At 48.5% G+C, this 24,093-nt stretch overlaps 1 protein-coding gene across 1 annotated transcript; it reads right to left on the bottom strand.

The window, feature by feature from the left end:
* Positions 1-976: 976 nt before the first annotated feature.
* Prkrip1 (PRKR interacting protein 1) lies at positions 977-15,094 on the bottom strand. Its single transcript, XM_075976547.1, has 6 exons — positions 14,874-15,094; positions 13,889-13,967; positions 12,184-12,284; positions 11,748-11,833; positions 9,419-9,486; positions 977-1,372 (listed from the first exon to the last, which is right to left on the bottom strand). The coding sequence occupies exons 1-6, from the start codon at positions 14,997-14,999 to the stop codon at positions 1,275-1,277; spliced, it is 558 nt and encodes a 185-aa protein (XP_075832662.1). The 5' UTR covers positions 15,000-15,094; the 3' UTR covers positions 977-1,274.
* Positions 15,095-24,093: the final 8,999 nt, after the last annotated feature.

Here is a 24,093-nt window from a genome sequence, read left to right as displayed (position 1 = left end):
TGGCTCAGAGTGGGCACAGGGCATCTGTGCCACAATAGTAAAAGAAGGGAAGAGGGGCCATTTCCTTCAGTGGCACAGCCACTGGGAAGGTTCCCATGTTTTGGTAAATAACTGACCACCCAAGCTCATTCAGGCGACCTTAAAGCATGCCATGCCAAAAACAAGACACGAAAGCAGGAGGGGAGTCATGTCTGCTGGGGAAAGGACCCCGTGGGGGTAGGCTAAGAGAACGGAGTAAACACGATCAAAGTACATCACAAACATGTAGGAGCTATCAAAGAACAGCAACAAAAGTCAAAAGTAGAAGACATTCTTAGTTTCCCTTTCACTCAACATGCTACTAACATCCACAGAAGGCACACGGCACCCTGGGGAACTGGAGACACTCCAGACACAGAGCCATGCTCTACTAGAAACTGCCCGTCACCCCACTGGCCTGATAATGGCTGAGGACCAAGGCAGTCCTGGGTCACCTCCCCCTCCCTGACACGGTGTTGGTTGCATTCTGGACCTGTACACACAACAGGTCTGGACCACAGCCACTCAAGGACACTCAGTGGGAGGACTGACAGGAGGGTTTTCCATCCCGAAGAGCTCCCCTCTCCAGTCCCTCTGGGTTTAGATCTCCTGACTTGGGGTGGGCGGAAGGCTTTGGCCAGTACCTGTCCTGTCTCCCATGTCTCTGGTCACCCCCTGCTTTCTTTCATCACCTGTCGTCTTCCTGGAGCCTCTCTCCTGCCCAGCCTCCTACTGAGAGCCCTGGTCAGCTCATACACGTTCTGGGAGCTGCTGGGCGGGCACAGTTCTTCAGTGCTGAAGTCTGCTGTTCCATTAGGGACAGGGCTGGGCACCCAAATGGTAGGTGTGGAAGGGAGCCTGCAAAAGAGGACCCACCAAATCCCAAGGTCCAGTCTCTACGTCACTTCAGTTTCTCTGAGGCTCTGGTAATTAACATCTCGAACACGTGGATAAAACCTACAGGTGTTCTGCTCTTTACTAAATAAATATTCCCTTCACAGAAACCAGCCCAGAGCTCATCACTGTTTAAGCAGAAAGAAACAGGCACCAGGGGGAAGGTGAGGCACTCCCCTTCAGCAAGAGCAGGGCGGGATGCAGCAGGCAATCTTCACACGTCTAGGGGATGGTTCCTCTGCTCCCTAGGCAAGCAGCGGTGCAGAAGGCTCCTGCCTTCTCCCAACACAGCCAGTCTGGCAGATGGGCCACAACCTCTCTCCTTTCTGAGGCTGGTCAGAGAATGAGCTGGGCTCACGTCTTCATCGCCCCATGATGACGCTGGGTTCCTCTTCCTCCTCCTCTGTCCCAGATGCCTCCTCAGAGCTGCTGGCACGCTGTTCTTGGCACTGATTGGGTTCTGTACCAACACAACATTCAAACCATAAGCAGACAGATCTGATGGATGCGGGGTTAAGTAAGGGAATGTCTCGGCTGTACTTCTAACTCCAGCTCTTCAAACATGGAGGCAGATAAAAGTCAAGGACACCCTCAGCTACATAGTGAGTTTAAGGTTAGCCTGGGTAGCAAACCCTTTCTCAAAAAGAGGAGGAGAGCAGCTGAGGGTATACTTGTTCCCAGGCAGAAACAGCCGGGAGTCAGAGGTGGCCACTGTGTGGAAGGTCTACCACAAAAGCAATCTGCATTGCTCTGAGAGTGGTACCTCAGCCTCACCAAAAAGATCTGGCTGTACACACTAGAACCGGACACCCCAAGTCAGGCCTGCTGAGTATATGGCCCCCACTGTCTACATCACCACCAAAATAGGGTACCCTGAGAGATACCCAGGTGTTTCACATCTCCTACTGGGCTACCAAACTCCCCTGCCTGAGCCTCGGTTCTCAATGAAGACCGCAAGAGGATCTTAAAAACCAATACAAACAAAAGCCCATTGAAACAAGGGGCTGTGCCCACAACAGCCATGCCAGCCTCCTGGCTCTCCTCAAACACTGCCCAGGGACCCCTCTCCTGTTGCCCTATGGCATATTCTAATACTGCTTTAGCACTGTGGCACAGCTAAGCACAGAGACATCTTGTCCCCAGCCCCCCCTCCTGTCCTGAGAGCAGGGGAGTGGGCGGGAGCTGGCTGCAAAGAGGCGGGGGAGGTCTCAGCACAGGGCCCAGCTGACTCACCAGGGACTTTTCAGGCAGTGAAACTACTTTGTATATTTTCTGACAGACTCACAATACTACGCACTAGACAGAATACATGCACTGGGGCTGGAGAGAGGGTATTGTCCAAAGCCCTGGATGCTGTTGCAGAGAAGGGAGGTTGGGTTTCCAGCATTCACATGGTGGCTCATAATGATCGGTAACTCTAGTTCCAGGGGACCTGACACACTCTTTAGACCTCTGCAGGCACCAGGCACACATGTGATACACATATATAAACACAGGCAAAACACACATAAAATTAAAAACTCTAAAAAAAGAAAAAAATTAATTCCAAATCCAGTATATCTGATGGTTTCCCCTGGCCTTTATGGGAGCTATACATACCTGCAGATATATATAAACTAAAACATACATCTTTAAAGTCACTTAGGTCAGGGGTTAGGATGGAATGCAGAGTCCAACTGACTTACAAATGCATCTCTGTGAAGGGTGGGGTGGTGCTGAGCAGCACCGCTGGAAACACGTGGAGTCTACAGCTACAGGCACAGGGCCCCTGTGCTCTGGTGTAAGTAGCTATGACCCACAGGGAAGCAGTAACTCTCCACATATGCGGAAGTGAACAGGGTGACGAATAAGGGATAGTACGGTGGACAAAGCTGGAATGACCGCTGACGATGGAGAAAAGCCGGGCATGTCGGGACTCATGATGAACTTACTGTGGACAGATGGTCGTGTTCAGGCATTGCTCAGGACCCTCCCCCCACATGCTGCACAGCGATCTCTACCAACTGACAGACTATATGGTGTGATGGAGGGCCCACCAGACAGCATCACTTAGTGTCACAGGCACCAATGGGCATACAGTCTAGGACACTTCCAGAGCAGAACTGCCCTCCACTGCTTTGTCTACCAGGCAAAGATGAATGACTCCTTCCACCCCACCCCCATGATCTTGCTTTCTAACACTAAGCCAACAAAAGAAAGCAGATGTCTTGGAGCAACACCCGAGGGTTGAGAGCAGGAAATCCTCCAGATGAGCCTGGAGTACTTTACAGTACCAGAAAGCAAGGAAGTGCTGAGAACTTGTGATAGGGAGGCCCGTGATGATGGGACCTCATCACCAGGACAACAGACGGTCCCAGCAACAAGGTACAGAAAGACTGGATCACACACAGGTTTGTTCTCACAGACAAACACTTCTGTAGACAGAGACCATCTCCTAAGTGGATGTCTGTAGATCTCTGCCTTCAGTCTGGAGGGGGCTGACTGCACCTCAATCCTTAGATATGGGCTGCACGTGGCAATTTCCTTCCAAAAAGTAAATTATTCGGGGGAAGAGCAGCAAATTTATAGTGGGAAAAGCTGATAAACACTACCTCTGTGGTGTGGCCAACAGCAACATTAACAGCTGTAAGCTGGGATGTGGCTCCAGGTGCAGGGCTTGCCTAGCATAAGAGGCCATGCTTCCATCCCCAGCACCACAAAAACAAACAAGACCCCAACAACCACTGCCACAACACTGAATAGCAGTAGAGAGCCAGGTCAGTTGTCTACACTGTCCAGCCTGGACACGCAGGAGCAGGACGGCAGTGGACCCCGTCCAGCAGCTCCAGTCCAGTCAAATCTCAACTGTGAGATGTCATACAGATGCCAAGCCAAGTAAAGTCTGAGAAACTCTCAGTCAATGGAGGCCAAGGCCACATGATGACTGAACACGCTGTGGGGCTCTGTGCTGAATTCTCAACAGGAAGAAGGGAGGGAATAAAAGGCGAGGACCCCGAGAAAGGAGGAAAGCTAGCTACCAACAGTAGGTAGACCAGGGTGTTAAACAGGGGAGACTGGGTACACGAGGACTCTATAACTTTCAGTGAATCTAGGTTGTAGGTGCAGCTCAGAGTAGAGTACTTGATTGGTACGCACAAGTCCCTGGGTTCAAGCCTAGCAACACAAAACAAAGCATATTTAGAGAAAGCTGAAAAGCTGGGTGGCAGTAATGGTGCATGCCTTTAATCCCAGCACTCGGGAGGCAGAAGTCTACAGAGTGAGTTCCAGGACAGCCAGGGCTACAAAGACAAACCCTGTCACAAAACAAACAAACAAACAAACAAACAAAAAAACCCAAAAACAAACAGAAAAGAAAGAAGGCTGGAGGGACCAGAGAGATGATTCAGCAGCTAAGAGCATTTACTACTCTTCCAAACGGTCTGAATTCAGTGCCCAGCACCTGATGCGGCATATTCCTCTACACTGTGAAGATGTGTCACTGTGATTGGTTTAATACAGAGCTGAATGGCCAATAGCTAGGCAGGAGAGAATAAACTGGATTTCTGGTGTTGGGGGAGGGGATCTGGGAAGAAGAGAGGTGGGGATGCCAGGAGACTGAAGAAGTTGGACATATATACAGCACAGAGCAGAGATAATTAAGCCACGTGGCAGAATGCAGATTAATAGAGACAGCTTAATTTAAGTTATAAGAGCTAGTTGGGAAAAAAGCCCAAACTAAGGTCAAACTTTCATAGTTACTATTAAGTCTCTGTATATACTGGGGAGCTGGTAGTTCTACAAAACAAAGTTACGGCTATCCTGGAACTCACTCTGTAGACCAGGCTGGCCTCAAACTCAAGATCTACCTACCTCTGCCTCCGAGTGCTGGGATCAAAGGTGTGCGCCACCACTGTCCAGCTCTATTCGGAGATTTTATTCCGCTTACAGACATACCACTGGGTGAAACTGAAGACGACAGGGTTTGGGTTTCTTTCCCCCGGATGGATTAGACAGGATAAGGAGGGGGGGAAAACAAAAACAAAAACAAAAACCTCCACCCCCAACCCTAGTACTATGGAACTGCAAGGCCATGGGAAACTGCCCATGACACAAAGTTCTGTGGTAACATTAGAACAGCCTGGCGTTAACATGAACAGGGCACATGTATGAAAAACTGAAAGCAGAAAACAAAAACACTAACGTAAGCTGTTGTTTTTAGTAAGGATTATAGTCACTATCATTTTTCACTTTGTCCTATTCAATGTACCCTAACTTCCCAAGCAGGAAATACAATGGCTTCATGATCAAAGGGTACAAAGAGCCAGGCAGCTTTCCAGTCCATTACACTAAGTCTGTGGCTCTGTAGGTTGGTCCAAAGCACACATTAGGTACCATCTGGACACAGTGCCTCTAGTGAATATCTCTAACTCAAAGGGAATGCTGTGCCCTGCTGATTAGGGGACATCTGGCAGTGCCAGGAGATACTTTTAATGCAATGATCAGGAGGAAGCAGCTGCTTCTGATGTACTGGGCAGTGGATGAGCCCTCCAGACAAAGAGAAACTCCCCCTGTCCCCACCACCGAGGCTGGGAAAGAGCTCTAGCTGTGTCCAGTAACAGGGGCCTTAAGCTCACTTCAGATTCTCAAGGGCAGTGTGGTAGGGAAGGGAAACCCTGGTTAGGACACAGCACTGCAGAGCTCAGGGTCTCAGAAGGATCCAAACTGGCTCACGGCCAACCAGCTGCTCTCACTCAGACACAGGTCCCACACCGCAGGGCGATGACTGAGCTACTACACAGCACAGGCGGCAACCCTAGACAGCTGCCCTTCCTGCTGCCAACCCAGCAGGAGCCTTATGGTGTGCTGGGGCCACCTTGTGGCACAGTTGGCACACTACATTAAATTCTATTCATTTCAACCAGGCAACTAGAAAATCTCAACTCTTTCAGAAAATGAGAAATGGGGAAATAGTCAAAGTGAGGGGAGAGGTATGGAGGCCACTGCTGACGTCCCCAGACCATATCTATGCTGTTCAACACAAAGTGCACACAAGCAGATATGTTCTGATATGCACGGGCGGGCCACACACCACACCAATGATAACACCTGTTCAGTCCAGCTGAGGAAGCCCTAGAACTTCTGAGCCTCCTGCTTCTACCTCCTGAGGGATAAAGATCTCGTGGGGTCAGAGATGCCCAAAACCAAGCCAAGTTTTTGTGCAGTGCTGGGATGGAAGCCAGGTAAACACTAACCAACTTAGTGTACCCCGAGTCCAAGCATGGCTTTTTTTACAGACAAGGTCTTCCTATGTAGCTCTATCTGGCCAGAGACATGCTGGCTCACCAACCCCCATACCCCCCCCCCCCCGTCCCATCCCGTCCCTCAAGTGCTAGGAATAAAGACGTGATATTACAGCCATTCCGAGCTTTACTTTTAATTTACTTATTTTTCTGAGGCAAGGTCTCACTATGCACCTCTGGCTGGACCAAAATTTACTATGTAGACCAGGCTGTCCTTGAACTCACAGAGGTGGGCTTGCCTTTGTCTCCTGAGTGCTCAGGTTAATGGTGTGTGCCACCATGCCTCACCTAAGTGCTCTCTTTACTGCCCTACGGTCACCACAACCATGTCCACACTACAAAGAATCCATTAACAACTTCCCATGGTCAGCCTCTCAAATCTGTACAACCATCACTGTGCTCTAAATGTGGTACTCTGAGAACCTCACACAGTGGAGTTTCCCTCCTTTTGTCTGTGTGTATATCAGGGTCTCACTGTAGTTCACACTGGCCTTGATGCTGTACGGGGCAAAGATTGACAGACAAGAACCAGCTCCTTCTGACCACCATGGGGAGCCCGTGAGTACACACACCACATACACACCAGAATAAATAAAAACAAAGTAGCCATGTGCTATACAGTTCAGGCCCACTAGGTTCAAAGTAAGACCCTGACTAGCACACACAGCAACAGCAGTAACAACAACACACCACCACTACAACAACTACAACAGTCAGACTTGTATCTCCCTGGCACTTCACAGTTTTACCAAAAGGATAGACCTCAGTATGCATGCTTTACCATGACTGTGCAGTTTTAACAGTGAGGTCCTTTATCTTAGCCACTGAACTCAAAAAAACTAACCAAGATTGGCCACTGGATGGCACTCTTGGGCCATACCTGGAGAACACAGCGAAGACTCTTAAGAACCACAATGCACGGGAGGGCCAGAACCTGTTTGCTGAACATAGCCAGGTTACTGACCCACTAGAGATAGAAACAAGACCACAGCCTTGAGAAATGTGATGATCTGGGGCTGAACGGCTGCGGAACCAGGCAGGACAGAAACTTCCGTTTACAGAGATGTCACTCGAAAAGCTCGGGATACACGAGAAGATGACTTGGCTTCTCAAGAGGCAGGAAGCTCAACTGGTACAAGAAAATCAACACAAGACAAGGCCTAACAGACCAGAGACAAAGACCCAAGTAGATTAGGGACCAAGACCCACGCAGACCTGGGACCAAGGCCCAGACTGACCAGGGGCCAAGGCCCAAACAGACCAAGGATCAAGGCCCAGACAGACCAGGCACAGGAAGTGAGCAGCTATGTAGACTAGTGTTCTTATCATCTTGACACAAGTCAGAGTCATCTGGGAAGAGGGAACTTCAAATGAGAAAATGCCTTAATTAAATTGGCCCATAGTCAAGTCTGGGGGGTATTTTCTTGACTAACGATTGATGTGGAAGGGTGGAGCCCACTGTGGGCAGTGTCACCCCTGGGCAGGCAGTCCTGGGTTCCATAAGAAAGCAGACTGAGCAAGTATGGAGAGTGAGCCAGGAAGAAAGGCTCCTCCACAACCCCTGCGTCAGCTCTGACTTCCTCACGCTGGAGAAAACCCGAGCTGCCACTGCTCATGGTGTTTATACAGCTGTAGAAAGCAAACCAAGACAGCATCTGGTTTAAACCTTTTCCAGAATGTAAGAGTGGCTGAGTCCTGAAATGAACAGGAAGGCAGTCAGGCATGGTGGCACTGGCACACTCTTTAATCCTAACACTCAGGATCTCTGTGAGCTGAAAGCCAGCCTGGTCTATATAATGAGTTCCAGGAAAGTCAGGGCTACAGAGAGAGCCTGCCTGAAAAATAACAAAACAAAAATTTAAAAAATGAATGGGATGGCAAAACTGCAACAAAGAATGGAAAACATGAATAGGAATCTAATGAAAGCTTTTATAGCTTCCCTATTACCACGTCAGAGACAAAATTCACAAGACAGGATCAACCACAAAACGGAGACGTCACGGGGAAGACAACCTGTGGGTGGACAATTATGAACTATCCAAATGAACAGAACAAGTTGGGTTTTTTTCCCTACCCAGTTTGACAAAAAACATGCAAGCGTGAAGAAACACCTACGGCGGGGCATTCCCACGTCCTGTTTAAGACAGGACAGGTGTAATCACAGAACTTGGGAGGCAAAGGTAAAGAGGGTCAGAGTGCAAGGCCAGCCTGGGCTCCATGAGATGCCGCCTCAAGCAAAACAAAATAATAATAAACCCAAACCATGAGAGAGAGTGCTGGTAAGAAGGCTCCGTGGTGAAGGTTCTTGCTGTCAAGTTGGACAACCTCAGTTTGATCCCTGGACTCACATGGTAGAAGGGTGGGAACCAGGAGTCTCAGTTCAGAATCAGCCTTGGCTACATGGGAGACTAGGCGAAAGGTCCGTCAGTACAGGTGCCTGCCTTGCTAGCATGAGGACCTGAGTCTGGACCCAGCACCAATGGAAAGGGTAGGCATGGGAGTGTGCTTGGAATCCCAGCTCTAGGGAGACAGAGAGGGACGATCCCTGGGACTTGTCAGGCAGCCAGCCCAGGGAAATCAGTGAACTCCAGCTTTAGTGAGACTGTGTCACAACAATTCAGGTAAAGAGCAACTGAAGAGGAACCTGACATTGGTCTCTGGCTTCCATGTGCACATATGTACAAACACAGATGTGTGTATATATGTATGTACACGTAACTACAAAACAAAAGGGTTCCAAATGCTGAGACAGCCCTTTAATCCTTCCTCCTGGGGAAAAAATGAGGCAAGATGGAGAACCACTGGAAGACAGTTGGTGGACAGCTGGAGGTACCTGAGGAGCAAGGCAGTGTGAGGACAGGGACAGAGGGAGTGACCCTAGTAACCAAGAATCCAGTAAGTTGCCCCAAAATCCTACTGTGAGCTTTCCTTTTTGCTTAAGTCAGTCTGGCTTTCTTTCTTTCTTTTAGGTTTTTAAGACAGGGTCTTTCTACAGAGCCCTGGCTGTCCTGGAATTCACTAAGTAGACCAGGCTGGCCTCGAACTCACAAAGATCTGCCTGCCTCTGGCTCCTGACTGCTGGGATTAAAGGCGTGTACCACTATGCCTAGCTTAGTCATGTGGCTTTCTGACATGACACACACAGCTAACCATGAGTCTTCACAGTTTAGCGGCCACTGCCATCAGCGATGGTGACCAGCACTGAGAGAAATGTGGACACAGCTCACCTTCCTTCTGGTTCTTCTGCTCACGCTTCATCTTCTTTGCCATTAACTTCTTCTCTTTTAACTTCTGGCTACACATGGAAGACACACATGGTGGTCACCTTGGTGGGTGTTTTGGAAAAGCCTGTGATGAAGCTATCTTTATAGCAGTGCAAATGTCACAGTCAGGGCTAGAGACGGCTCGACAGCTAGGACTGGAGCTCAGCTTCCAGCATCCATGTCAGGCAACTCACGACTGCCCGCAACTCCAGCTTCTCTTCCGGCCCCATGAGCACTCATATTTACATGCACAAACCCACACCGACACACGTGCCCTTTAAAAAAACGTGATTCTGCTAGCCTGTTACTGTCAACTGTTTTCACTGAAGTAAGTAGAGATCAAACTCTGAGGAGTAGGCTGAGTGTAGTGGCTTATAAAAGTAGTCCCAGAATTTTGGTGGGGCCAAGCAGAAAAACCAAGAGTTCAAGGCTGGCCTGGGGTACATAGTAAAAGTGCCTCAAAAACAAACAAACAACAACAACAAAAAACTGACAGCCCGGGCTGGAGAGATGGCTCAGTGGTTAAGGGCATTGCCTGCTCTTCCAAAGGTTCTGAGTTCAATTCCCAGCAACCACATGATGGCTCACAACCATCTGTAATGGGGTCTGGTGCCCTCTTCTGGCCTGCAGACATACACACAGACAGAATATTGTATACGTAATAAATAAATAAATATTTTGAAAAAAAAAAAAAACTGACAGCCCTCCCCCTCCCCGCCCCAAAGTCACATGGGAAGATTGGTTAAAAGAGTCTCAAAAATAAAATGTTCAAATGTAGAAAGGAAACTGAGGCAGGGAATCAGTGTTGAAGCCAGCCTAAGCAACACAGCAAGACTATCTCAAAAGGCAAACAAAACCAAAATGCAGAAATGTTGGGAGACATGGAAACCCACACAGTCACTAAAGTTCCGACAGTATCTTTGGGAGATCTGTAACAGGCTGAAGGACCATGAAGGACGTGTGGTTCCCAAGGTCTTATAAGAAGCCATTCCTCTTGGTGCTGCTATCTCAGGGCTGGCCTTCCCAGAACCCCAGAGGTTATACAAGTCAACCTCTGCCACCTGTTTTGAGGGTTTCTTCTTTATATTTTATTTTTATTCCTTACTTTTGTTTTTGATTTTAGAGACAAAAAGATTTCTCTGTGTATTGCTGGCCGTCCCTGGAGCTCATTCTGTAGACCAGGCTACCCTTGAATTCAAAGATCTGTCTGTCTCTTGAGTACTCTCTTTGAGTACTGGGAATAAAGGTGTGCACTACCACCACCCACACAGGGTTTATTTTTTTTAAGATTCATTTTATCAACTGGGCAGTGGTGGTGCACACCTTTAATCTCAGCACTTGAAAGGCAGAGGCAGGCGGATCTCTGTGAATTTGAGGCCAGTGTGGTCTACAGAATGAGTTCCAGGACAGCCAGAGCCACACAGAGAAATCTTGCCTTGAAAAAAGCCAACAACAATTCATTTATCAAGTGTGAAAGCCGGGTGATGGTGGCACACGCCTTTAATCCCAGCACTCAGGAGGCAGAGGCAGGCAGATCGCTGTGAGTTAGAGACCAGCCTGGTCTACAAGAGCTAGTTCCAAGACAGGCTCCAAAGCCACAGAGAAACACTGTCTCGAAAAACCAAAAAAGAAATTATCATGTGTGTCTGAGTGTGCACTTAAGTGCAGTGTCTATGGAGGCTAGAAGAGGGCATCAGATCCTCTAGGGTTAGAGTCATAGGTGGTTGTGAGCTACCCAACATCACAGGTGTGGGAGCTGAACTCCAGACCTTTGGAAGAACAGCAGGAGTTGTAAGCTTACGGAGCCGTCTAGTCAAACATTTGCATGAGGTGTTGTGAACGATGTGTGTGTGACTGGCATATGTGTGGAGGTCAGAAGACAATTTTATGTTTTTCGGGCCCCTATCCTCAGACAGGGTCTCTCTGTGTAGCCCTGGCTGTCCTGGCACTTGCTCTGAGGATCAGTCTGTTCTCAAACTCAGAGACCCACTGGACTCTGCCACTGAAGTGCAGGGATTAAAGGTGTGAGCCACTAATGCCCAGCTTGAGGATAACTTTTAAGAACCACCATGTAGGTTCTAGGGCCTAAACTTTAGGCTTGGCAGCAAGCATCTGTACCTCTAAGCCATATCACCAACCCTTTTGATTTTGTTTTGTGACAGTGTCTTTCTATTTGGCTCGGGCTGGTCTTGAACTCCTGCCCTGGCCTGAGCCTCTATAAGGCCTTGGCTCACTCTCCAGCACCCGCTTCCCCACCTCCCGTCTGCAGACCACAATGATCGAAAGCTCTTACCGCTTTTTCCGGCGCTTTGCGGTCTGCTCCTCGGCGGCAATCTTATTCTTTTCCAGTCTCTTCTGAAACTCTGCATCCAGTTTTTGCTGAAAAACAAAACAAAACATGTCTTCACTCAGACCTACCTGGGCTGCACAGACTTTATTACCTACCATGAGGAAATGTAAGAACTAAGAAAACTAAAATCCTGAGAACCCGACATTGAACACAAACCACTAATTACACCGACCACAATGAACCATATGAGACACTCAGCCCAGCAGAGAGGAAAGAGAGGAAGGAGGACAATGGTGTGGAAGCCCTGACCTGCTGTTCCACTACATAACAAACGGCCTGTGGAGGGCAGGAAGGGGACTCGACTCCTACACACCCCTCCCCTAGTGTGAACAGCTTGTTGAATCTGATCCAGAGTCACCGGATTCCTTGGCTCACTAACCTTCTCAGCCATGGCATCCATGTAGTCCTGCCGCTGGTACTCTCTCCGCCGTAGGTGCCTATAAACGTGGAACTCTCCACTGCCAGCCCCGGCACTGGAACCTAGGGCCAGAACAGTCCAGAGTTGTAGATAAAATCAGTTAACCAGGCCTAGGGACAGAATACCATAGCAGAGCATTTGCCTGGCAAAAGGAGAGGAGGAATCCACTCACCAACATAAGCTGCACTTAACCCTGAGACTAAGGACAAGAACTCAAACTGAAGGTACTATATGTACTGGGACTTTCTACTTGTATTCCAACAAGGACAGGGTGTGGCACATCGTAGGTTTTATTAACGACGTGTATGAGGTCACTAGAAACCCCACTCTAAAACAGCAGTGGTGGCACACGTCTGTAATCTTGTACTCAGAGGCTGAGGCAGGAGGACCCAGAGTTCAGGGTCAACTTAAGCTCCACATCAAACCCTCGGTTCAAAAGAAAACTTCTATATGACAGTAAGAGGAGAAGCAGACTGCGGCTCAACAACTGGCCATCCAGAAAGACTTACAGCGTCCCTCCATGATTTCACAAGTGACAGCTAGATCCCTAATAGCTGGAAAAATGCTTCCGATAAGAAGTGGGATACAAAAGCATATGAATAACTATATAGAAATAGTATATCTTAGACTTATGGTTTAAGCATGATGGCATGAGGGACAGAAGGAAGACAAATAGGTCATTGAGAGACGGGGAGCCACATCTTGATTATTTATCAGACCTATGCAAAGAGCCTTGAGGTAAACTGAGGCACAGGGAGGGAGCACTTTCAAGTCAGCAACAAACCTGAGAAGCCAAGCCTTCTCTCCACCTTGGTTCCAGTATGTCCTTCTGTTTATATGTATAGTAGGTGCCTGTGTGTGCATGTGGGTGCCAGGAGAGGCCAGAAGAGGGACGATCATTGTGCTGGCTAGATTTATGTCAACTTGACACAAGCTAGTCATCTGAAAGGAGGGGACCTTAATTGAGAAAATGCCTCCATAAAATCTGGTTGTGGGTAGTGTGATCTCTGGGCTGGTGGTCTTCGGTTCTCTAAGAAAGCAGGCTGGGCAACCATACTGGTAGGATGAACCCATAAGCAGCACCCCTCCATGGCCTCTGCATCAGCTCCTGCTTCCAGGTCCCAACCCTACCTGAGCTCCTGTGCTGACTTCCTTCAGTGATGGACTACAATGTGGAAGTGTAAGCCAAACAAACCCTTTTCTCGCCAACTTGCTATGGTCATGGCGTTTTATCACAGCAACAGAAACTCTAGGACACTGACGAAAGCCTGTAATGCCTGCCAGTCCTTAGGAGGTCAAGGAGTCAAAGGAGGCTTCTGAGTTCAGACACAGCCTGGGCTACATAGTGAGACTCGATCTCAAAAAATAAACAAGCACCTTTAGCACAAAGCAAGCCTGGAAGATCTTCCTTGACTAGTTTGTCTGATCTTGTGGACCCCTTCAGCCTTTACCAACTTTTTAAGGACTTTGAATAAAATGTTTAACCACAAGAAACAAAAATACCAAAGAATAACTGGGCAACCATTATCTAGTGTCAAACACAGCACTCCTTCACTGTAAAGACAAAAACAACTTCCTACCAAAGATCTAGCTGACAAGTAACAATAGTGTTCCCTATTCCCCTTAAAAATTACCCCCCCTGCCCGACACAGACAAAAGACAGTACCCATGACATCGCGGACAAACTCTGGAGGAGGCCGAGGAGCCCACTCGTTCATCTTCTCTGGAATTGGAACTGCTTTGTCCTGCAACAGTTAAACAGAATCGCATTTGTAAGCATACACTTGCGGAGGAAGTTCCCTCTCTTGGGACCTAACACAGATGAGCATGCTTCTCAAACCTGGAGTTGACTGCTTATCCTCTGTCCTGAGCTTACTTCATCCTGTAAACCATGGAGTCTAACATGGACAAAAGCTCTCCCACACTACAGACGTTGAGAATCTAAGTCACTGAGAGGAAAGCCAACCTCTTCTTGGCAAAGATATGAGGCCTTCTCAGTTAGCTATTTTTCTGAAGTTGGGTTGGAAGGTAAAGAGTGATGTGTTCCAAATTTGTTAGCCAATGCCTCTTCAATAACGGGTGCTATTTAGAGGGGTTGAGCACTTTTCCTAAGGCATAGATTCTTGGTTTTTGAGATAGATCTCACTACATAGCTGGCCAGAAACTCACTATGTAGACCAGGCTAGCCTGGAATTTGTAGCAGTCTTCTTTGTCAGCCACCAGAGTGCTGGGATTATACAGGTGTGCCCAATCATGCCCAGCTTCTGCCGCTTTTGTTCTTATTGAAGTTAAAACAGAAAGAGCTGTGAAGCAACCTGGAATCTCGGTGCAGGAGTAGTTGGGGACCCAAGGCAGGGGAGCCCCAAACTTGAGGACTGCCTATGCTACAGAGCCGATTCAGTTGGAGCGTGAATAAACGCGCAATTCCACAGTACCTCAAAAAGAAAATCTAAAACAGGAGGGTATGGAGGGCTGAAGCTCGCTCTCCCTACAGCTGCGCTGTAGGACAAGGACAGCCACGAAGCTCACTCTCGACGGGGCAGCCTTCCCCGTGCCAGGCCTCCTCCAGGGGTACGGAGGGTACCGTTCCCGAGCCTGAAGGGGCGAGGGGGCTGGGCCTCGGGCGGGCCGCAGAGCCCACTCCGACTCACCGGGTTCTTCATGAGCCGCTCCAGCTTGAGCTTCTGCTCCTCGGCCGCATTCTTGGGGATGACGAGCGTCTGCGGCTCTTTCTTGGGCCTGGGCGGTCTCACGGCGGCGGCTGTAGGACTCGCCATAGCAGCTTTCTACTTCCTCGCAGGCGCCGCTGGCGCCCGCCCGTCTTGATGACGACAGAAGGGCGCGCCAGCTGCGCACGCGCACTCCCAGACCTGGGACGCTCTCCGGCGGCGCGTGCGCACTCTCTCTACAGGGGGGGGTTAGGAGGCGGTGTCGTGAGCCTCGCCGGCTTGCTGAATATTCATGAGCGCGAGGCCAGAGTGGCTTAATTTTGACCGTAGCAGCGTAATTTCATTTCCTGTTTCAAAACAAATCAAGGCTGCGTGACTCTCAGGTCCCTAAGGGAAGAGGCGGCCTTTCGTGATGAGTGGCTCGGCCCCAGGCGACCTCTCAGGTCCCCTAGGGCTTCGCGCTGCCTTCATGTGGCTCTCAGCACTTCCCTCCCGGTTTTGCTTGTCCCTGGGCTTTGTCTTGGAGAGCTATTTGATTGAGCTCCGCGCATCTTTTTTTTTTCCTTTTCCCCTTCCTGTGAGATGAGATAGTGTTTATAGGTAGCTCAGGTTGGCCTCGAACTCCTGAAAATCCTCTTGCCTTTGTAGAGACCGGTACAGGACACCCCAAAACCAAGTTCTCAGCACAAAGAGGATAATATTTGCCCCTGAGGGACAGAGGGCAGGGAATAAGAAACAAAGACAGGAGGCAGAGAGGGAGAAGGGGCAAAGGAATAAAGAAAAGGGAAGAGGGGTATTTGGGGGCCACCGCAACCACAAAAGACTGTTTCTGGATAGAGAGGAGACTGATGTGGCCCATAGGCAAATGGTGGTTTCTAAAGGAAAAAGAGAAACCCGTTTTAGGATGGGGTGTTTTGATTTTAACTGGGCGTGTTAAGTAGGTGAGCCAAAGGGGACTTCTGACTGCTTGATTGTATGTAATACTTCGATAGTCAGTCTCAGGAGAAGAAGGGGCCAAATAAGGGACTAGACGTTGGTGGGCAGCTTTAGAAATGTAATCTAGTGAGTTTTAGCATGGCAGAGGGAATGGGGGTAAAGGGCAAGGCCTGCCAGAACCGTGTTTGCCATGGTTGCTTCCAGAATTCTGGGGTTAGAAGAATTAGCCTCTGTGTCTAGCCTCACACCCCATTTCTTATAATCTTTTTTCATAACACCACACTAAAACATAACTCCGGAGACAGATCTGACCGCCTTGGCCATTCTGAAAGCACAGCACTACCAGGCGAGGCTGAGTCTGTGAGTTTTTCTTAGAATAAAGAAGCTGCCACTCCAGTCTAGGAGTTGGCCAGCAATTCACTTCAAAGTTTTCACGGGAAGGTGACCATACCTAATTTCACATAGCGTCTACGGTAATGGAAAATGACCGGGCTGGGGCTGTACAGGGGCAGAGTGTTTTGCGGGCTATACATGATGCACTGTATTAGCTCCAGATAATAAAAGCTGAGACAATAACGGCAACAGTTGGTTTTTATCCTCTGAGCTATCTCTCCAGACCCCCTTTTTTTTTTTTTTTTTTTTAAAGATTTATTTATTCATTATGTATACAACATTCTGCCCGCACGCCAGAGGAGGGTGCCAGATCTCAGTACAGATGGTTGTGAGCCACCATGTGGTTGCTGGGAATTGAACTCAGGACCAGCAGTTGGTTTTTAAAGGAAACTGGAACAAGTCCTTTCGAGAGACTTATTATAATGAAAGGACCTCGAGAGTGTTAGACAGAATCGATACAATGTATGTAGCTCTGAACATGGTGGAGCCTTAGAGGGAATGAGAAGGTTCCCTTTGGAGTCTGGAGAGTCACTAAAACTGGGAATAAGAGAAAGATTGTGTGTGTGCGCGCATGTGTGTAGGACTGCAGAGGAATCTCTTTCGAAAATAATGTGGATTTTATTTTCCATGGATGCTCAGAGTCATCTTTCCCAGCAAGTCCCCCTGAGGAGTGACCAAATTCCCAGAACAAAGGAAGGATCTTCTCGTTCTCCATATCCTTTCAGGGGCAGCAGAATGCTTAGCAGCATGTGATTTGGCTCAGGACAGTGAACATGACAAAAGTCACAGAGGAGCAAGGTACCATAAATCAGGAGCTGCCAAGTCACAGCACCGACTGATCCTGAAATCTATACCAGAGCAAGCTGCTGGAGGCCTGTCTGACTCAGACTATGGGTTAAGGCCTAAAGGTGCAGGCCTATATTCTAACACTCCTCAGTGCAAAAATAAATAAATAAATAAATCCCCAAATCAAAATATCCAGCCGAGGACAGTAGCACACACCTGTAATCTTATATTTAGGAGGCAGAGGCAGGGGGATAGACAATTCAAGGCCAGCCAGGCTCTGTCTCAAAAATTAAGGAGAATGGTCACAATGTCAGACACCTTTAATCCCAGCACTCAGGTGGCAGAGGCAAGCAGATTTCTATGAGTTCAAGGCCAACCATCTCTATATATCAAGCTCAGTGGTAGAGCACTTGGCTAGAATCCACCAGTGTGGGGGGCCAGGGGCATCACTTATAGTGAGCATGCTTGCCTAGGATGTACAAGTCCCAGTGTCCAATCCCAATCCCTGTACTGTAAATAATAATATTGTTTAACAATGTTATCAGGTTGCTGGCGGCACTCTGCCCTGGTGGAGGGGAAGAAGAGGAAAGGGAACTGTGGGCGCCTCTGGAGCTTCGGTTCCCAATGGAAGGATGGGGACCCCTGAAATGGCTCAGGCTTCTAGGCTCCTTCTAGCAAAACACATATTCCCAAGCAGATAGAACAAACCTTTCTTGGCTCCTTCCCGATCCCTAACAGGCTCTGATCTTCTCCCATTCTGTAGGCTGCCAGTTTGTCGTGTTGGCATTTACCAAAGAATGCGTACTCACACCACAAGGACATGTGCTCAGCTGTGTTCACAGTAGCCAGAGCCTAGAAACAACCTAGCTGCCCCTCAACCGAAGGATGGATGCTCAGCGGTAAAAAACAATGACATCTTGAAATTTGCAGGCAAATGGGCAGTACTAGAAAAAGCCATCCTGAGTGAGGGAACCCAGACCTAGAAAGACAAAAATAATATGTACCCACTCTTAAGTAATTAATAGACATAAAGCAAAGGACAACCAGCCTGCAGGCCACAACCCCAGAGAACCTAGGTAACAAAGGGAACCTAAGACAGACAGACATGGGTTTGCCTAGGAAGGGGGGAAAAAAAACAAGAATTCCTGAGTAAATTAGGACCATGGAGGGCAAGGGGGAGGCTGAGAGGGTAGGGAGGAGGGTGAAAGGGGAATGGAGAAAAATGTATAGCACATCCCATCCAAACAATTAAAATGAGAAAGATTTAATAAAAAATAAAAATAAAAAAAAAGAAGTTAAAACTACTCAGTCTAGTTCTGTGAAGAATATCTTAACTCAGTCTCCACATAGGGAAAGACTTGGTTCAATTGATGTACCTACAAGCTATGGGATTAGTTTGGCATTTTTCTAATACAGCTTCATATATGTGTCTTGGAGTTTTAGTAAGAATTGAATTACAAAGTAATAGATGTAAAGTTTTTGAATTTATAAGCATCACTCGAGTCCTGTCAACTCTGTCAGTCACTTTGAGAGTAACCAAATTTGTATATGTGTGTGTTTGCATTCATGGTGTGCACAAGAATACTTGAATTCTTCTCCAATAAATGTTTTTATTCTTTTTTTTAAATGTAAGCAGCAGCCAGGAGGTGGCAGTGCACACCTTTAATCCCAGAGCTTGTGAGGCAGAGGCAGGTGGATCTCTATGAATTCAATGCCGGCCTGGTCTACAGAGTGAGTTCCAGGACAACCAAGGCTACACGGAGAAACCCTATCTTGGGGGGTAAAAAAGGAAAGAAAGAAAAAAAATGTAATCAGTGAATTGACCCCACTCCTTGATAATGTCTAGTCCTAAGGAAAGTACCTTACCTAAATTCTCCCCAAATCACCATCCAGAAGCCCAAACCCCTTAACAATCCTTCTTGAACCCTCTTCCTGAAAACAGCCGTAATCCCAATGCTCAACCACGGGTGTGGGGTGTGCGCTTGGTGGTTTTCACAACTGTTGGGGCTCTTTTTTTGTTTGGTTTTGGTTTTGGTTTTCGAGACAGGGTTTCTCTGTGTAACAGTCCTGGCTGTCCCAGAACTTAATTTGTAGACCAGGCTGGCTTCGAACTCACAAAGATCTGCCTGCTTCTGCCCCCCCCCCAGTGCTGTAATTAAACGCATGTGCCACCACCCAGCTCCTCCTCCTCCTCCTTCTCCTCTTCTTCTTTAATGCTGATCAGACAGAGCAAAGACTAATGTCCATGGGAAGGCTGCGTGGGTCAGGGTAACACAGACTCAAATCCAGATGTCTGCCCTTTAATCTTTGAGGGCCTGAGTCATGACAGGCGTCATGGCGGATGGGATGAGATCCTGGATGGTCTGTTGGGAGCTGTGAACCCCCAGATCCTGAATTTTTTGTAAACAACTTGTAATGTTTGCAGCTGCTCTGAGCGGGAGACCCTCAGGAGTTCCTGATGGCAGGAGAGTGGTTTCTGGTGGGTTTGGCTGGGGCGTGGCTATCAGCTAAGCATCCCTATACAAGCTGCCCTGAAACACAATAAAGGGGGCATTCTCGGGGAATTCAAGGATGACCGTGCCTTTGTCTGTGCCCGAGGCTCGCGAATGGTCCTGTAGTGCAGGCGCCGCAATACAGAAGTAGTACCGCACTGTCACGTAGTACAGACGGGCGGTGCAGTCTGCTTACAAGGTGTCTTCTCAAGGCTGAAGCCAGATTTGAGATTCTGGTCCTTGGTGTGAGCCCACCTTTTTTCACCTTTGATTCTCCTCACAGGATTTGAACCCAGACCACATACTGCCACCAGAAGGCGACAAAGTGCCACCAGACACCGGCCCTGGACATCTAATCACAATGCTGCTTTGTCTTCCTGGCAGGAAACAGAGACTGGATCCCAGGGAGCAAGGTCTACACCCCAGGAGACCAAGGCCTGTTGGTGCACACTTGTAATCCCAGCACTTGGGAAGCAGAGGCAAAGGGATCAGGAATTGAAGGCCAACCTCAGCTACAAAGTGAGCGTCAGACCAGAATGGACTACAGAGACGCTGTCTCAAAACTGAAAGGCGGTGGAGTAGAGGGAGTCCTGTTCAGGCCTGGAAGGGAGGCTCATGGTGGAGGTGCCTGGTGATGGGCAGTTCGCATGTGCTGGACTGCAAGGTTCCTATGTCTCCAGGCCCTCCCTCCCTTCCAGGGCTTTCCACTCTGGGGCTACCCAGCTATGCAGGGGCCATAAGAAGCAGCAGTGGTGCCTGTTACGGAGTAGGGACTATGCCATGCCGTCTAGAGAGACGTGAGATCTGTGCTGGATACCAAAATCGGAAGAGGTAGCTTTGGAACAATCAATGGAAAGAGTTGTGGTTTGTTTTGTTCTTTTGTTTTGTTTTTGTTCTTGTATTTTTGAGACAGGGTTTCTCTGTGTAGTCCTGGTTGTCCTAGAACTTACTCTGTAGAGCAGACTGGCCTAGAACTCAGAGATCCAACTTCTGCATCTTCCTCTGCTGGGATTAAGGGCATGCAACACCACCAGCCAGCAAGAAAAAGGTTTTTTGTGGGGTTTTTTTTTTTTTTTTGTCTTTTTGGTTTTCTGAGACAAGGTTTCTTTTTATAAGAGTCCCAGCTGTCCTGGAACTTGCTCTGTAAATCAGGCTGGCCTCAAACTCAAAGAGATTCTCCTGCCTCTGCCTCCTGAGTCCTTGGACTAAAGGTGTGTGCCATGACTGCCCGGCAGGAAGAAGTATTTAAAACTGACCAGATACCGGGCTGTAGAGATTCGTGGTGGTTAAGATCATGGTTCCCAGCACCACATGGTAGGTCACACTGTAACTCCAGTTCCAGGGGATCCGGTTCCTTTTAAAAAACGATTATTTTTCAAAAAAAAAAAATGTGTGTGTGAATGTTGCCCTACGTGTATGTGTGTGCATAATGGTTTGAAAGGAGGTTGGAAGAGGGTGTTGGAAGCCTTGGAATTGGATGCTTGCGAGCCGTCCTGTCGGTGCTTGGAATTGAACCCAGGTCCTGTGCAACAATGCTTTAAACTGCTGAGCCATCTTTCCAGCCCCCTGACTCCCTCTTCTGGCCTCGGAAGGTTCAGGGCATGCACGTGGTGTGCAGATGGACATGTATGCAGACAAAAACATCTGTAGACACTTAAAAAATGCTTTCTGGGCCAGCAAGAGGCACAGAGGGTAAAGGTGCATGCCGCCAAGCCTGAGGGCCTGAGTGCAATAACCTAGCCTCTGACTGCCACGTGTGGCTTCTTTCTTGGCCCCACCCCCACCCCCGAAGGGGGGCTTTTTTATTTTTAGATCCAAGGTTTCACATGGCTCAAGCTGTTCTGGAACACCCTGTGTAGCCAAGGATGACCTTGAACTCCCAATCCTCTGGCCTTCTACCGCCAAAGTGCTGGGATGACAAGCCTGAGCTACCAGCCTGGTCCGTGCCTACCTGTGACTGCACACGGCTCTGTGCGTGCCTGGCAAGCACTCTGGCATCTGCGCTATAGCCCCAGTTCCCTGGTCCAACCTTCTCATCAGCCCCTTCCAAATGGCCAGGCGTCTCTAGGAGTAGTAAAAATAAGTCTAATACAAAAAAAAAATTAACAAGGACCATAGAGTAGGACTTGGTGGTTCAGAGCTATAATCTCTGCTGCTATGGAGGCTGAGGCAGGAGGATCATGAGTTTGAAGCATGTGGTGGGAATGTCATTCAGTTATAGGTCACTTAGCATGTGCAAAGTTCTGACTTTGATCCCAAGCAATACACACACACACACACACACGTTTCCATGAATCTACATCTATATGTCAACTCACAATCTAGTTCCAGGGTATCTGACCCTTTTCTGACCCATAAACATATATGCAGGCAAAACAACTATACACATAAAACTTTAAAAATAGACATTTATTGTTCTCATTATGTGCCTCTCTGTGTGTCTGTGTGTCAGTGCAGATTCCAAGGGGGTCGCAGGTGTCAGATCCCCTGCAGCTGGAGTTGCCGGCAGCTGGAGTTGCAGGCAGCTGTGCACCTCCTGACTCGGGTCCTCCCCAAGAGCAGTCCATGAGCTTCCCTGCTAAGTCATCTCCCTATCCCCTGGCTCTGTTCTTAGTCACTGTGTTCTAGTAGCACAGGGTAATTCCATGCCTTGCCGGAAGCTTATGCCTCAGGTTCTACTTCCTCCATGGTAGTTGCCTTCATCTCCCCTTTCTCAGTGTCCTGGGGCAAACACAAACCATTCGCACCTCTTCCATCGCCCTCTTGACATTCAGCTTCATGCAGGTCTCTCCCCAGGATAGGGCAAACTGCGGAAAGCAGAAGTTTACGTGCTGTTGGAGAACTGTGAGATGGGGCCAGGGTGGGGCATCTCCTCTGCTCTATTGTTGGAGCTTTGAGGGCGTGTGTGTGTTTGTGTGTGTGTGTGTGAGCGCACGTGTGTTTCTTTGTGTGTATTTCTTTTTTGTTTTCGTTAGTACCAGGGGTTGAATCCAGAACCTAACACTTGTTATTCAAGAGCTTTACCACTGAGCCACACCCCAGCCCCTCACTGGGGGATAGGTTTAGGTATAGGCAAAGGGTGTGACTCAGTGGTAGAGCCCTTGCCTAGAGTCCCCAGGTGAGGGGCTGGGGGCATGGCTCAGATGTAGAACACTTGTATACCACGTGCAAGGCCCTGGGTTCCATTCCCAGCTGCAAAGAAAACAGACCCTAGTGCGTGATAAAGAGTCAAATCATAGAGTTTATACATGAACCCCGTGGACGAACCACCTCATGTGCCCTCTCTTCTAGTGCACTCTGGCAGGCATATTCTGACCTGACGTGACATCAGGATACTGCCTGACAGTTCATTGCCGTAGCCTTTGGTCTTCTTAGCTGTGGTGGTTTCTCAGCCTCTCTCCGATCGTGATGTCTTGGACAGCGTTGAGCAATGCTGGCCGGAGGTTCGCAGTGCATCCCTAGGGTCTGTCTGAATGCTTTCTTTTCATTAGACTCCAGCACATTTGACGTTTTCATCTACGGCTGTCATTATTCCATCGGAGTCCAGACTGTTGCAGTTTTGGCTGGTAGGAGCCATTCAAACAGACCATTGTACCCTTAAAAAACAAACAGGCAAAAAAGCTGGGCGGTGGTGGTGCGTGCCTTCAATCACAACACTTGGGAGGCAGAGGCAAGCGGATCTCTGTTAAGTTCAAAGCCACCCTGGTCTACAGAGAGAATTCCAGGAGAGCCAAGGCTATATGGAGAGGCCCTGTCTCACAAAACAAAATACCAAACCAAACTAAACCAACAACCAAAAACAGCTTAAAAAAAGGAGGAGCCAGCAAGATAGCTTAATGGCTAAAGGACTTGGTGCCAAGACTGTTAAACTAAGTTTGATCCCAGGCTTTACACTGTGGGAGGAGTGACCGGACTTCTAAAAGTTGTCTCCTAGTGCAGTGACACATCCACACACACACACGCATGCCCATTAAATGTAATTTTAAAAATTAAAAAAAAGAACCAGGTGGTGGTGGCGCATGCCTTTAATCCCAGCACTCAGGAGGCAGAGGCAGGAGGATCTCTGTGAGTTCAAGGCCAGCCTGGTCTACAGAATGAGTTCCAGGACTGTTTTCGTAGCTACTAAGAAACCCTGCCTCAAAAAAAGAAAAAAAGAAGAAAAGAAATGTAGAACAGTGTCAGGAGTGGCACGTTATTATAATCCCAGCCCTGGAAAGACCAAAACAGGAAGATCGGCAGTTCGGAACCAGCCTCAGCTATGTGAAATCTCCTGTCAAAGGCAAGCAAGCTGGGTGTGGTGACACGGCAGAAGCCTTTAATTCCATCACTGAAGAGGCAGAGGTAGGCATAGCTCTGTGAGTTTGTCCTGAGTTCCAGGACAGCTAAGGGTACATCGTGAGACCTTGTCTTTAAAAAGCAAAAACAAAACAAAACCAAAAAACCCAAGAACCACCCCCAAACAAACACCCAGCCAAATAAATAAAAGGTTGGAGACGTAGCTCAGCTGGTGACATACTGGTCTAGTATGCGAAGGGTCCTGGTTTCGATTCCCCAGACATGGTGGCACGCAGCTATAATCCAAGCACTTGGGATGT

Source organism: Microtus pennsylvanicus, chromosome 1 (assembly GCF_037038515.1).
Source record: "Microtus pennsylvanicus isolate mMicPen1 chromosome 1, mMicPen1.hap1, whole genome shotgun sequence".
Taxonomy (NCBI): domain Eukaryota; kingdom Metazoa; phylum Chordata; class Mammalia; order Rodentia; family Cricetidae; genus Microtus; species Microtus pennsylvanicus.
Note: the sequence above shows the minus strand (reverse complement) of the source record. Positions and strands in the feature narration are given on the sequence as shown.

Excerpts from the sequence above, each read along its gene's own strand:
- Prkrip1 (XM_075976547.1), bottom strand. The coding sequence starts at position 14,999 with ATGGCGAGTCCTACAGCCGCCGCCGTGAGACCGCCCAGGCCCAAGAAA. Across the intron at positions 12,285-13,888 it reads GTTTGTCCGCGATGTCATGG|GTTCCAGTGCCGGGGCTGGC; the intron begins GTACTGTCTTTT and ends TTCTGGCCCTAG. Across the intron at positions 11,834-12,183 it reads TGGATGCCATGGCTGAGAAG|CAAAAACTGGATGCAGAGTT; the intron begins GTTAGTGAGCCA and ends TTTGTTTTTCAG.